The sequence below is a fragment of the Cinclus cinclus genome, chromosome Z, assembly GCF_963662255.1.
Source record: "Cinclus cinclus chromosome Z, bCinCin1.1, whole genome shotgun sequence".
NCBI classification, from domain to species: domain Eukaryota; kingdom Metazoa; phylum Chordata; class Aves; order Passeriformes; family Cinclidae; genus Cinclus; species Cinclus cinclus.
The window spans coordinates 60,890,975-60,904,277 of NC_085084.1; the positions used below are offsets into that span (position 1 = coordinate 60,890,975).

Below are 13,303 nucleotides of genomic sequence, written 5' to 3' on the forward strand. Positions count from 1 at the left end.
ATGAAGTATGATGCATGGAATTGCTTGGTTTCTTTCAGAATAAAACCTGGTATCCAATACTAGAGAGTAAAAAATTGAATTCTAAAGACTGATAGAGATATTAAATTTATCTTCAGCATATTTTCTTGTAACCTGTGGTATTTGTATCTCTGAAGAAAATACAGGCTTTTATATGTGACGCCCTTTGTATTCTAATGCCCACTGCTTAAATGAAGATTGGGATGATTCTGTGAAGAGGCATATAAAAATAGTGAAGTATAAGCTTTTTTTATTTTCTATTTTACAGGTTGAATATTGCAGCTTCACTTGTACCTGGTCTTTTTCCACTGACGTCCAACACGCAATAGACATTCCAAACAATATTTAGCAGGTGCCTTTGCAGCTTAACAGCTTTGATACAGGATGGAGGACACATACAAAGACAGGACTTCACTAGTGAAAGGAGCCAAAGATATTGCTAAGGAGGTGAAGAGGCAAGCAGTGAAAAAAGTGAATAAAGCAGTTGACAAAGCCCAGGATGGCTACACACAGAGATCCTACAATCGATTCCAGGATGAGGAAGATGACGATGATTACTATGGCCGTGGTGTAGAAGCTAATGATGATGAAGGATCTAGTGAAGCAACTGAAGGACATGATGAAGATGATGAAATTTATGAAGGGGAATATCAGGGAATCCCCAACATGGGGCAGGGTAAGGATGACATGGTGGCCTTAGGTCAGTCTATGCGTGATGAATACAAGGATCGTCATGAACTGGAAACAGAGAGGAAAGCTGATGAAGAAGAGCTAGCACAGCAATATGAATTGATAATACAAGAATGTGGCCATGGTCGTTTCCAGTGGGCCCTCTTCTTTGTGTTAGGAATGGCCCTAATGGCAGATGGGGTTGAAGTGTTTGTGGTTGGATTTGTGTTACCCAGTGCTGAAACAGATATGTGTATACCCAATTCTGGATCAGGATGGCTTGGTAAGTAAAGTCTTCATTCTGTCCTTTTGCTATTAAAAGATTTGCTTGCAGTTAGACTAAATATGTGTTCGTCAATACAGAAGCTTATATTAAAATAGATTATTTAAATTAAATTAATTAAATTAAATTAATACAATTATGTAAATTTTTTATTAATTAATAATTTAATTTATATTGTAATTTTATTTTTAGATGATTGTTTTCTTACTCAGTCAATAAATGAATCACCAAAGAGAAAGACTGTACTGTAAAACTTAATAAGGAGAGGGACAAATTTTCTCATTTCTCGTATAAATCTCATATGCAGGAGTAGATGTCCAAATGAACTAATCTGAAAAAAAAAGCAAATCCACAAAACCAGCCCACAGATGGAGAATTGGAGTCCTGCTGAAATGATACAGGTGTAATAAAGAGCAGATGATACAACTGTATGGCAACATTTTCACATATGAACCTTTGCATTGCTGGGGTTAAATTCAATCTGGAAAATTCAAAATATTCCAGTGAAAATTGTATTTATTATAGGCTTTCCATCTCTTTGTCTTTAGTCCGTTTATACCACAGACTGCTCTCTAACCATCCAAAGAGAATACTGTTTACTTAGGGTCAGGGTGACAGAAGAATGAACAAGAGACTGGCGTGTACTTTTTGTGTCCATTCTGTTGATGGGGATGGGCCATGTTTCATCTCTCCCTTGCCTATTCCCTCCTGTGCTGTGGGAAACAGGCAGCCTGAGCCAGCCTTGTGTGGCTTGGTGAGAGGAACAGTGCTGCAGTCAGGTACATGCTGTCTTCCCTGGACATGCCTGGGCATACCAGGTAAAACAAAGGGCAGGGCTGTGGAGAAAAGTTTTAGAAATGGCTCCCCAGGGAAGAGGGGAGGTAGGATCCTGGGCAGTTGGGACAGAGCAAGAAATGGAAGGTATATTTCTAGGCAAGCAACTTGGTCCTGAAGACTATTATGGAAAAGGAAGCCTTCTTATAAGACATTTAGAAGCTTTTGTTTTCTAGCAGATGTTCTGCTTATACCCTCCATCTGTGAAGCACATGGTTATGTTGCAACAGATCTCATTTTACCTTTGCTCAGTTTCCTGGCATATTGATACCAGCAATTTGGCTCTGTGGGTTTCAGTCCTGTGGGCTGCAGTGTCCCCCAGTTACATCTCTGTGCCTCCCTCAGGTGACAGAAGCATAAGTAGAAACAGGTGAGGAATTCTCAGATGACTGTGTCCTTTGCATTATTCTTTGCCATTTGATCATTTGTTATTAGAACTACTTTGCCTGTATATACAGTGCAGTGATTAAACTTAAAATGGAGGGAAATAAATTATAAAACTTTTAATGGTTAAAGAGGCTGAATGCATAATCTGTTTTTGTACTGGTTGTTTACACTAAATGCCAACATTGTATGTGTCATGCTTGGACCTGTGAGCTTTCAAGTCTACATCTTAAAGAAATATGAAAAGCAAAACCAATGCAAACCTGTATCACTAGATAATTGTCAATGAGTCGGTGCAGATAATAACACACAATACATCTTAGAAAAGTAGTGAATGCCCAGCTTGCTTTTGCTCTTTTAGCACGATTTTTTTTCATCTAGTGCTTGCCAGTTGATGATATCTTTAAAATCTATGCCTCAAGTTTTATAATTTTTGTATTTTTTATAATTTTTATATTACAACTACATTTATATTGATAAATTTTTATACTTAGAATTTTTATTTCTCTCACCCCTATTTTTTTAATTACTGATACACCTGCTTGTTTTACTACATGCACCCTTCTCAAAAAATGAAACAGTCAAAGTTGTCTTTGTTCTCCAGGACAATAAAATATAAGGCTAACCCCCAAATCTCCAATTAATTCATATTGCATTGTATTTCTACAAATAGTATTTTTTTAAATAACTGCATTCAGCATTATGGAGGTGTTTGTAATTGGGAGTGGGGAGTATTGTCCCCCCAGTAGAAGGGTTTATGAGTATCCATATCCACCCATTGAGGTCTGACCCATGTCAAGAATGTTGAGTATTTCCCTGTTGCTAAAGTTCTTATGATGCTGTCTTGAGATGTACTAGAATAACTCTGTAAATGTTTAACTAAATTCAGTACAGAAGCTGTTAAATACCTCATAGTTACAGGTATGTAACTCAGCTGTGCAGGTAATGTATTCTCATGCCTAAAATACAGAAATAGTAATGTATCTTCCTTTTGCAATAATATCGAACTAGCCTCTCTATTATAGTATTAACAAACAAATAATTATGTACTAAAAGATTAACACACAAAAGCAGAAAAGAATAGAGGTAAGCAATTTCTTTCCCAGTGTTTATTGAGGGCATTGCTAAATGTGACTCCTTTAGCAATAATTTCACCAAAAAAATATATATTTCTTGCCCATTGTTACTAGAAATATATCATAACCTGCAAACCATCAGTATGCCGAAGTATGTATGGCTTATGAAACAGAGTAGATACACTGCTTGCAGATAGCATAACCATAATTCCACTGATACAAAATAATCATTTAACAGTGAATGCTTAGTGAAAGCTTTTTTATATTGTCATAACTGGGCCCTCACAGCCATGCATTTCATTTAATTACGCTTGTGATTTCACCTTACAATTACATCCTAACTGGGGTCTTTCAGACAGGCATAAAGCCTTTTTTCATTATTATAATTCCATAAACCAGAGTATTCCAATGTAGTCAGAGTATTAAAGTCACAGAACTAATGCTAAGAGCTATAAGGTAAAATAAATGTGCATATACAATATTTACTTTTTCAGGCAATTTTCTAGACTGTCAAGATACACACTAAGAACATATTAATTTGTCTTTGAAAAAGCATTCATTGATTTGGTTGTAAAAACTGATTTGTCATATATGATGCCATGACAGTTTACTAGGGAATGGGAGCTAATTAAAAATATGTCACAATATTTATGTGCCTCCCTGTTGCATTTTTTAACTTTTTAAAAATTCACTTTCACAAGGACAATTTCCCAAAATCCTTTCATATTGATCCTTGCATGGGCTTGAGATCACTGTTTATTGATCACCAGCAATGTCTCAGAGCTTATAAAGTCACAATATGAATACTTTATCATGGAAAAATAGAACAGTTTGAGTTGGAAGGGACCTTTAAAAGGTCATACAAACCAATCCCCCTAAATATGCACCGACAGCTTTAAATAAATCAGGTTTCTTAGAGGCCCGTCCACCTCAATAGTAGAAAAAATCTGAACATCTCAGGTTTTAGTGATTATTTATTTATTTATTTATTTTATTTTTTGCATGTGTACCATTAGGCACTCTTATTCACTGATTGACATCCTTTACAGAGCCCAGTTGCTCCTCAATGATTACTAATAGTGTCCCTGGTTTGTTTTGAATTCCTATATGATCCTCTGTTTGAAGTTTAGATGGAATGATCTCTTGAGGGTGAATAGTCTTCTACTCTGTTCTGCCTTACCTTTGTGTTAGTCAAGACTTTGATTCAGGTTCATAGGCAGTACAGCAACAAATCTAGAAATAATTTTTATATGTAAAAGACATTCTTTGCTGGTGAGTCAGCCTACAAACATTTTCTTCCATCTAAAAAACACAAGTATTGTGGTAAATCACTGGTCTGATAATGCAGGTACTGTGAATATGAATAGCAACACACAGCTTACCTTGGAAATAAAATTATTTTCTGAAAACCCATATTTAGTGTCAAGTAATACGTTGATCTAAGGGGTTTTTTTTTTCTGTTATTTTCTGAATTTAATAATCAGATTTTCTGTAGCATTTGTAGGAAGAAGAATATAATTGACATAACTAGGTCTTTTGGGCAAAAGTAATTCTCAGCCTGGGACAACAGCCTACCAGTTCTGCATTGATTACTAACTTGCACATTAGCTGCTTTAATAACAGTGCTTCCCATGACTACTCAGCTTAAAACCTACCAAACATGCATAATTCTAATCCACACAGTCCCTTCTCTTTACATGAGAAGAAGTTCTCTCCAGAGGTTTTGTGGCTGATGCAATGTGCTTATAAGCTATGCTAAGAATACAAAATGATCTCTGAATTTTTCCACTTCTTAGAGAGGTACTGGCTTGCCAGATGCTTGCTACTTAATTTGATTCTGGTTTTGCAATGATTGTTTTCAGCAACTTTATATTCAACAAATAACCTTCCTTGAAACGTATCAATGATGAATACAATTCCTTGCATGGACAGAATAATCCAAGTCACTGCTAGAGGCTAGTCACTAAAATGCTGGAGAGAAAATGGCTCTGCAGAAGGACCTGTGGTTTTCAACAGGAAACAAGATGACACAGGACAGCAGTGCCTTGCAGCTGCATTGGCAAAAGTGACCAGTAAGCAGAGAGGAGTGATTATTTTCTGTCCTCAACACAGTGAGCCCACATGTTGGCTTCTCTGACCTGAAAAGAAAAATTTAAAAATTCAGGCAAATGTAGTAGAGGACCAGGAATGTGACGAGGAATGGAATGCACAGCATATGAGAGGCAAAGGGACCCAGTCTTGTTTAGCATGGAGGAAAGAGGTCTGAGGTGAACCTCTCTGTACTGTTTGGCAAAAAAATTGAGAGAAACTACAGTGAAGGTGGATTAAATGTTTTTTCAGAGGAGCACAAAGATCAAAAGTTGCAATTGGGGATCATCTGGAACGATGAAGAAAGTTCAGAGAGAAGCTGTGGGGTATTTGGGAGATTTTCAAAAGTCGACTGAAGGACCGAAGCAAAGTAATCTTTCTCTGAAGGCATCTGTGCTTTTAGCAGAAGTCAGAATAAACCTTTTCAAAGTCCATCCAAACAGAAATTTTCTGATTAGTTTTCTGCAAATGTATGATACTTCCACTTACCTATGACTAAAACACATGCTGCAGCTGTTACACTTCAGTAAACTTCTTCAGTAAACTTGAAAGGAAAAGAGTGCTAGAACTCATGGGATTCTAGGCTTGCTGTTTCAAACGCAGAATACTGTCTAAATGAATTCAGGCACAAACTTATAGCTTGAATTATTTGTTCTCCTCCTGAGATCTGGCAGAAACCTGGAAGCACATGACAAATTGTTGGTGAATAAAGGGCTGCACTACCTGAATTTGAAGGGAGTATTTCTAAAATATTCATGCATATGAATGCCTAGTGGGATAATTTACTGCTTAAGAGGTTTGAATTTTAATAGATTGTCACAAAACTGTCCTTACACCACAGTGAGTAAAATGCCTTCTGCTGCTGTAAATAGTTACCTTTACATAACATTGTTGACTTTTTTGGTTAAATATTAGTATAGGTTATTAGAGATGAATGAGATTTATTGCTTGTTACTGCATAAAATACTTTGGGAGAAGGTGAGTGTCTTCTGGTTATATTCCAGTTATTAGTAGGGCACTGCATTTGTTATGACACAATACACCACAAGTGACATAAAATAAAGGAAACCCAGGCTCTGTTACTCTATTTTTCACTGTTATGTTGACCTAGAAAATGTACTCTTAGACACCTGAAAATTCCAGGAGAAATTTTTTTTTTTTTATTATGGAAACCATGTTGAAGTTTTTTTATAAATTATTTTATACTTCAGGGATAGGGAAAGAGATTAATACCTATTTTTTTATGTGGACACTTGGCCAAGGTATAAATTTCATTCAAAAGAGCACAGATAACAGAAAAGTTTGGTACTTATATATGATCTAGTATATATTCACAATAAATGCATCTAGATAAAGAGTTGTTACTGGAGCCATATCAGACATTTGCTTGTGAAGAATCTCACTGAAATAACAGTGAGAGTCTGTTGCACTTGGAGTTAATAGCAGTAATAAATCTTTAGCAGCAATAGAAATATTTAGAAATAGAGCTGCAGTCATTGAAATGCATTCTAAATATTGCAGAACAAGGATTAATGTCTTACTTCTTCAGAAGGAGATGCCAGAAATACAAATGCCATTATGCATGCTGTTCACCTTTGGTACAGTTCAGCTCCTTTGCAAATGACATTATTAAAGTCCTACTACTGCAGTGCTTTTTCTACTTGCCTTCCAAACACAGGTTTTTTTTGCAGGAGCAAAATTGCAGGAACAGATCCTTATAGTTTCTAAGCTGTTACAATATATGGACCAGTGAAAAGAGTGCTTATGCCTGGTTTTATTTTCTGAGGGGGAAAAGGGGACAGTGAAAGGAATATGCAGTGTAATTTTGTCTGTAATGACCTGGCCTAAACCTGTATCACATGGAACATCATGGGCTGTCATGAGACAGGAACTGGGAGCACACATTTGAACCATTAATGGAATACAGTGTACTCAGTCCTCTGTGCTGGTGCAGACTCCCACTGTAAGCCACTATCTAAGGTGTGTCATAGCTGCCCTCCTTTTCTGAGCACAATGCTGTTCCCAAACTACCTTACTGAAGCCAGTATTAAAGAGGATGGGCAGACCCATTTCAATTGTTTTTCCTCTTTCAGGTTGTTTCTGCATGCAGCTTTACTGCAAGGACCCATAAGGGTCATTGGGTCCAACCCATAATCCTGCTCAGGACAGCCCCAAAAGTCACACCTGAGAGAGCCTGAGAGCCTAAGGGCATTGTCCAAACATCTCTTGAACTCTGTCAGGCTGGTGCTGTGACCGCTATTCTGGGGAGCCTCTTGAAGTGCTCAGCCACCTCTGGGGGAGGAACATTTTCATGGTATCCAACCTAAGCCTCTGCTGGCACAGCTTCATCCTCAGGCCCTGCCACTTGTCACCAGAGAGATCAGTGCCCTTCCCTCTGCTTCCCCTTCAGAGGAAAGTGTAGACTGCAATGAGGTTTCCTCTCTGACTCCTTCAGGCTGAACAGACCAAGTGACCTCACTTCTCATAAGGCTTCCCCTCAAGACTCTTTACAATCTTTGTTTCCCTGCTTTGTACACTTTCTAATTGTTTGTTTTGTTTTGGTTTGGTTGTTTTTTTGTTTTTTTTTTATTTGTTTTGTTTTGTTTTGTTTTGGCACCCAGAAGTGCCCCCAGCACTGGAGGTGAGGCTGCCCCAGCTCAGAGCAGAGCAGGACAATCCCCTCCCTTGCCTGGCTGGTGATGCTGTCCCTGATTCCCCCAGGACAGGGTTGGCCCTCCTGGCTGCCAGGGCACTGCTGGGTCATGTTCACCTTCCACATCCCTTTCCAAGGTACTACTCGCTATCTTTTTGTAACATTTATGTGCATAGAAAATAGAAGTTAAATAATTATTGCTTATAATTTTCTTCAAATCTGTCTCAGAGATTGAGTTTGTCGAAAATAATCTAAAATCTTTGGGCTGCTTTTTTGCTCATGGCAAGTTATTTTCTGGCTCTCCCTATCCCATCAGTAATTTTACCATTTATGTCACACAAATTTATAGTCCTACAAAAGTGGCCAAAAGAAGGAAATGCTTCCCAAAGGAAAAGCCTGGGGGCTGTGTTGGTTTCACAAATCTTATTTGGCTGTCACCTTCACTATTGCCTCCCTCTCTCAACTACCATGTGATCCCTGGTTGACAATACATTACTTCTTAAATCAATGTGTCAAATAGATTTTTTTAGCCAAACTGAACATTTGAAATATGAATGTATATTCTTTTCCAAGTATCTGTTTGGTTAATTCTGCAGCAGAGTTTATAGTATGATCTGCAAGCTTTCACATTTTTGTGAAGCTTTGAATTTTGCATCTTGAATCAAATGCTGAGCTATGAAATGAAACAGAGAATGTATGTGTTCCTTGTCAAGAAGAAGAAATATTTTCTTGAGGAAAGTGTTAATGAACTTCCTTAAGACATGGACCAAACATTATTTAATGTCATGATTGTCGCAGCTGAGTAAATATCTTCCTATGCATTTAATACTTGAATTTAATCACTCAAGGATTTTTGAGCCTATCAAAGTTTGACTTGTCTTTTTATCTTACACTCTCAGTATGTTGAAGAACTGAAAAAAAAATGTATTATGTTATTACAGCAACCATTTGAAATAGCTTCTTGTTCCAGACCTTTGGCTTGTTTAAGGGAGTGTCAGGGCTGAAAAATATGAAATAAAAATAATTTTAAAAATCTTCTCTGGCTGCATTTTACTGCAGAAGTGATTCTTTCCCAGTGATGGGTGCATGAATTCTCACTCTACACACTTGTTTCACTTGTTTGAACTATTAGTTTATGATTGTTCCAAATGTATGGAATATCACTACTTTCATAGCAGATGCAGAATGAAAGTGGTGGTTATACAAATATTATACAATAAATACTTACATGAAGGAATAATACAGAGTCAGTGCTAGAATAGATACATGAATATGACATATGTATGTTTTTTAAAATCTTCTTTTCATGCAAATAGTTTTTCAGCAATAGCTATAATGGTAGTTAAAAGTCTGTCCAGGATACTGTGATTTACTGACATTTATAATAAAGTCTCTTTTTTGCATTTGTTCTTATTAATTTTTCAATGCTTTGTCAGCCTTATACAGAATGAGAAGTCATATAAGAGAACAATATAAATGTAAGATTTTGTAGTTTCACATGCTGCTAACAGGGCACAGGAGTCTGGGACGAGTTACTCACTGATTTATTACATGAGCAGAACTATGGGTAACTCGTTCTGTACATATTTATTTTTTATCTAGGGAATCTCAGATTTTACATTCAGATCAACTTTATGTACTACTAACACTGCTATCTGGGCACTTTCATACTCCTAACTGGAAAATGTTGCTCATTGGCTCTGCTAAACCTATGACATGTTTACACAGCATCTACCAGCCTGCTCCAGCTAGAAGGGAAAAAGCCAAGCAATTTTGACAACACATTACATATGTCAAGTTATATTTGCTTAATAAGTAAACTTTACTCAAGATAAACATGTAATGAACAAAGTGTCTTCAAAGACTCACATAAACCTGTTTAACAGGCAGAAAGGAGGGGTTTTTTATAGCTTTTTGGGGGGATTGCAGAAAGTTGGGAGAATACTATAAAGCAGAAAAATTAAGAGAATGGTGTAAGGTGAAACCGGCTTTACATCCATAGTGTTACAAAGGTCTGCATTTTCAGTGATAGGCAAAGGTGGCTATTTTCAAATTTCTTCATATCACTCTATCTGGACTGAAATTATTTGCCTTATACTGGTGAGAAGTGGAGCATCTTATATCAGTTTGAGGGAATGTGGATGAACATAAACCATGTGATATGTGACTCTATTGTGCTGGGTATTGCTTTTGTCTGCCATTTGTCAGACCTGCCCATTTTCAGAGAGAACAAGTATTTTCCTAATCCATTAGAATTCAGGGCAATTTTCAAGGTTGGTTCTGAAGTTGCCACTAGCAAGTCATGTTAAATGGATATTATAAACTGATAGATACACTAGTCTAAAAAACTTTCCATTTAGACATTATGACAGTGCCTCCCAGTACTATGGTAAATATGTAATTAAAAAGCCTGTTTAGCTTCATCAGCACCTGCAGGTGAATTGGCAGCTCACAGAAGGCAATTCTGATCCATTGTTCTTAATTCTGACACTGGCTTACTTAATCTGTTTCATTGACTCTAAATTGGAAAGCAGAAAGAAGACATGGGATAAAAGATTGTTTTCACTTTCATGCAGTTGTGTTTGGTGAGGTAGACCAGGCATCTTGTCAGACACTGGGAAATGTGTATTTCAGACCCCTAATTTTTCAGACCCTTATTAATTTTGGTAACCTGTTTCTGTATGAGTTCAGCCTAATTCAATGTCTGTTTCTGAAAGAAAAAGGTTTGGTTATGTCTTAGGGTTTTTTTCTTTAATTTAGTTTTGGGTGGGGTTTTTTTAGTGTAATTTTTCTTTCCCCACCCTTCCAGTTAATTGGAACAAATATGGTAACAGTCACTGTATGGACAGAACAAAGTAAAAAGTGCTTTCTCCCATTTATGAGGAAATAAATTTACTTCTGCCCTGGGATATAGTTACAGAAAGGAGATTTAATGACTAAATGAATACTGGAGAGATAAACAATGGTTAGCTTAAATACTGAAAAGAAACTACTGAGATTGTAGTTTTGATAATTAGTTCTTAATATCACATGCTTTGATTTACCTAGTTGGATGCATGTATTAATGTAGGTTTTTATGCTTTGGAATTTTTGTTTTAATTCAGCATTAATTAAAAGTTAGTGATATTTGTGGATTGTGTTCTGTTTAGGGTCATATGCAGGACTAGTTGAATAAGAAATTAATACTCAGGCAATAAAACATGTAGCCAAAATAAACACTTTTGATATGAAATGAGATGATTAATATAGGTGACTGCATGGGCAATTTAATGCTTTAGTGAAATATATATTTTGGTTTTGAAATTTTATTAATCCTAGCTGATTGCCCAGTGCTATGTACTGTTCAAGCATATGCATTCTGGTTCTCAGGACTGCCATGGAAGTGTATTTCAAATTGCAAAGTCACAGCAATTTCTACCATGACAGGGTCAATTCAGAGATGGACAAAAAAATGCATTGAATTTAGCATCTAAATCTGAGAGCAGGAAACATCCAGAGGAACCTCCACAGTTGCAGTGGGATAAAAAAGGAATTAGGGGGGTTAGGACAGCTTTACTAGGTGTGTTTTACCCAAAGCTTGTCTGTTAGGATTTTCTTGCTACTGCCAGAGGGAATTGTTGGATCAAAGGAAAAGATAATGTAAAAATAGTATGTTCAATGACAGCACCTAGAGAATCTGTCAACGGCTTCATGTCATCACCTGAGACTACCTGAGTTTTTGTTAATGTCTGTGCTCTATATATTGCATATTGGTAGCTACCATTTTTTAAAATACTGTTTATGTGGGAAGAAAAATACCATGTATTGGTTGGATTTTACTGTTTCATGCTGTTAAATTAGAATGCTGATTGACTGTTTGTGTTGGAAGTAGCAAGGAAATAGTGCTTTAGTCTTTTTTTAAAATAATATATTGTTGATTTATCTAGCTAAATAATACCTTAATGAAATAGCAGTGTGCTGGTGTATGCTGAAATAGAGACTATTGGTATTCAGTTTATAAATTATTCCAATGAAGAAATGGAATAACTCTGATAAAATTTTTATTCTGATAAATCTGTTATGGAATAAATAAAAATTATGCTAACATCTGGCAAGAGATAGTACTTCTTAAAAAGACTTAAGCTATTGGCACAGTAGCATTTTAAAAGTAGAAGGGATGATGACAATGTACTGCTGCCTTATCAGAAAAATGCAGCTGTGAAGAAAATTCATCACCCTAGGAAGTAATCTATTACCTGTCACAATCTCTACAGCTCCTGATCTTCTTCTATTAATTTATTAATTTGTCTAATTTGGATATGAGGATAAGCAGAAGCAGTTATTCCTTTTGTCATTACAGTGTTTCAAAATAATATCTGAGTACAAAAGAATGTGTATTACTAATGAAATACTACTGCAAAACTGAGTATTATTTTGTTAGTTAAAAAAAAAGTATCAGCACACTTGCTGGTGTAAATTTTAGATCTACTGTAAGGTGAATGCCACTATAAAGAAAATTAACAGCATACAGAAATGTTGACCAAGAAAATACGATGTTTTCCAAAATGAACTGATAATATAAAGGTCTAGATTTATATCCCCTTGGTCTGCACTAAAAATTTAAAATAAAACTATTCTCATTAGCCCAAGGAGGGGAAATTTTGCAGCAAAAAATGCTTTATGATGGAATTAAATTGAGCCTTGTGTCACAAGCACTGCAGGTTGTAAATCTCACAACTGAGGTACAGAAAATGAATCAAAATTAGGCATACTATTCATATAAATATAGTATGAGGATGCCAGAGGAAACAAAATATCACTAATATTAATTAATCTAATAATTAATTATTAATAAGTGAATGAAATTTGTGTGAATGCTGTGGATTCATTGGTTTTCACATGGACAGTATTTCTGTTAGAAGACTTGAAGAGTTTTGATCAAAAAATTCTAGCAACGAGTTTTCAACATTGTGATTTCTCTCAGGATGGATCCACATTGGAGTAGATTCCTGGAACTGTGTTCCTGGGGGAAAAAAATGAAGTGGTTTTGTTTTGGTGGTTTTTTTTTTTAGGGTTTTTTGGGTTGGTGGTTGTTTTTTGTTTGGTTGGTTTTAGTTTTTGGTTTTTTGTTTGTTTTTTGGGGTTTGTTTGTTTGTTTTAGGGTTTTTTTGTGGGGGGGGTTGTTTCTGTTTTATTTTGTTTTCTTCATTTATTGGAGAGGATAGAAAAGTCACTTCACCTTTCCTTCCAAGAAAAAGAAAATGGCTCATCTTTTACCTTTTGACCTTTGGAAGAGCATGCTGATCAGTTCGGGTAGCC

At 36.1% G+C, this 13,303-nt stretch overlaps 1 protein-coding gene across 1 annotated transcript in view; it reads left to right on the plus strand.

Annotated features, from left to right (window-relative positions):
- The first annotated feature begins 402 nt into the window (after window positions 1–402).
- The window catches only part of SV2C (synaptic vesicle glycoprotein 2C), a 72,769-nt gene continuing 59,868 nt past the window's right edge, over window positions 403–13,303 (plus strand). The window contains exon 1 of the mRNA XM_062513219.1: window positions 403–970. Within this exon, the coding sequence (XP_062369203.1) occupies window positions 403–970 (568 nt within the window). The remainder of the gene's footprint in view (window positions 971–13,303) is intronic.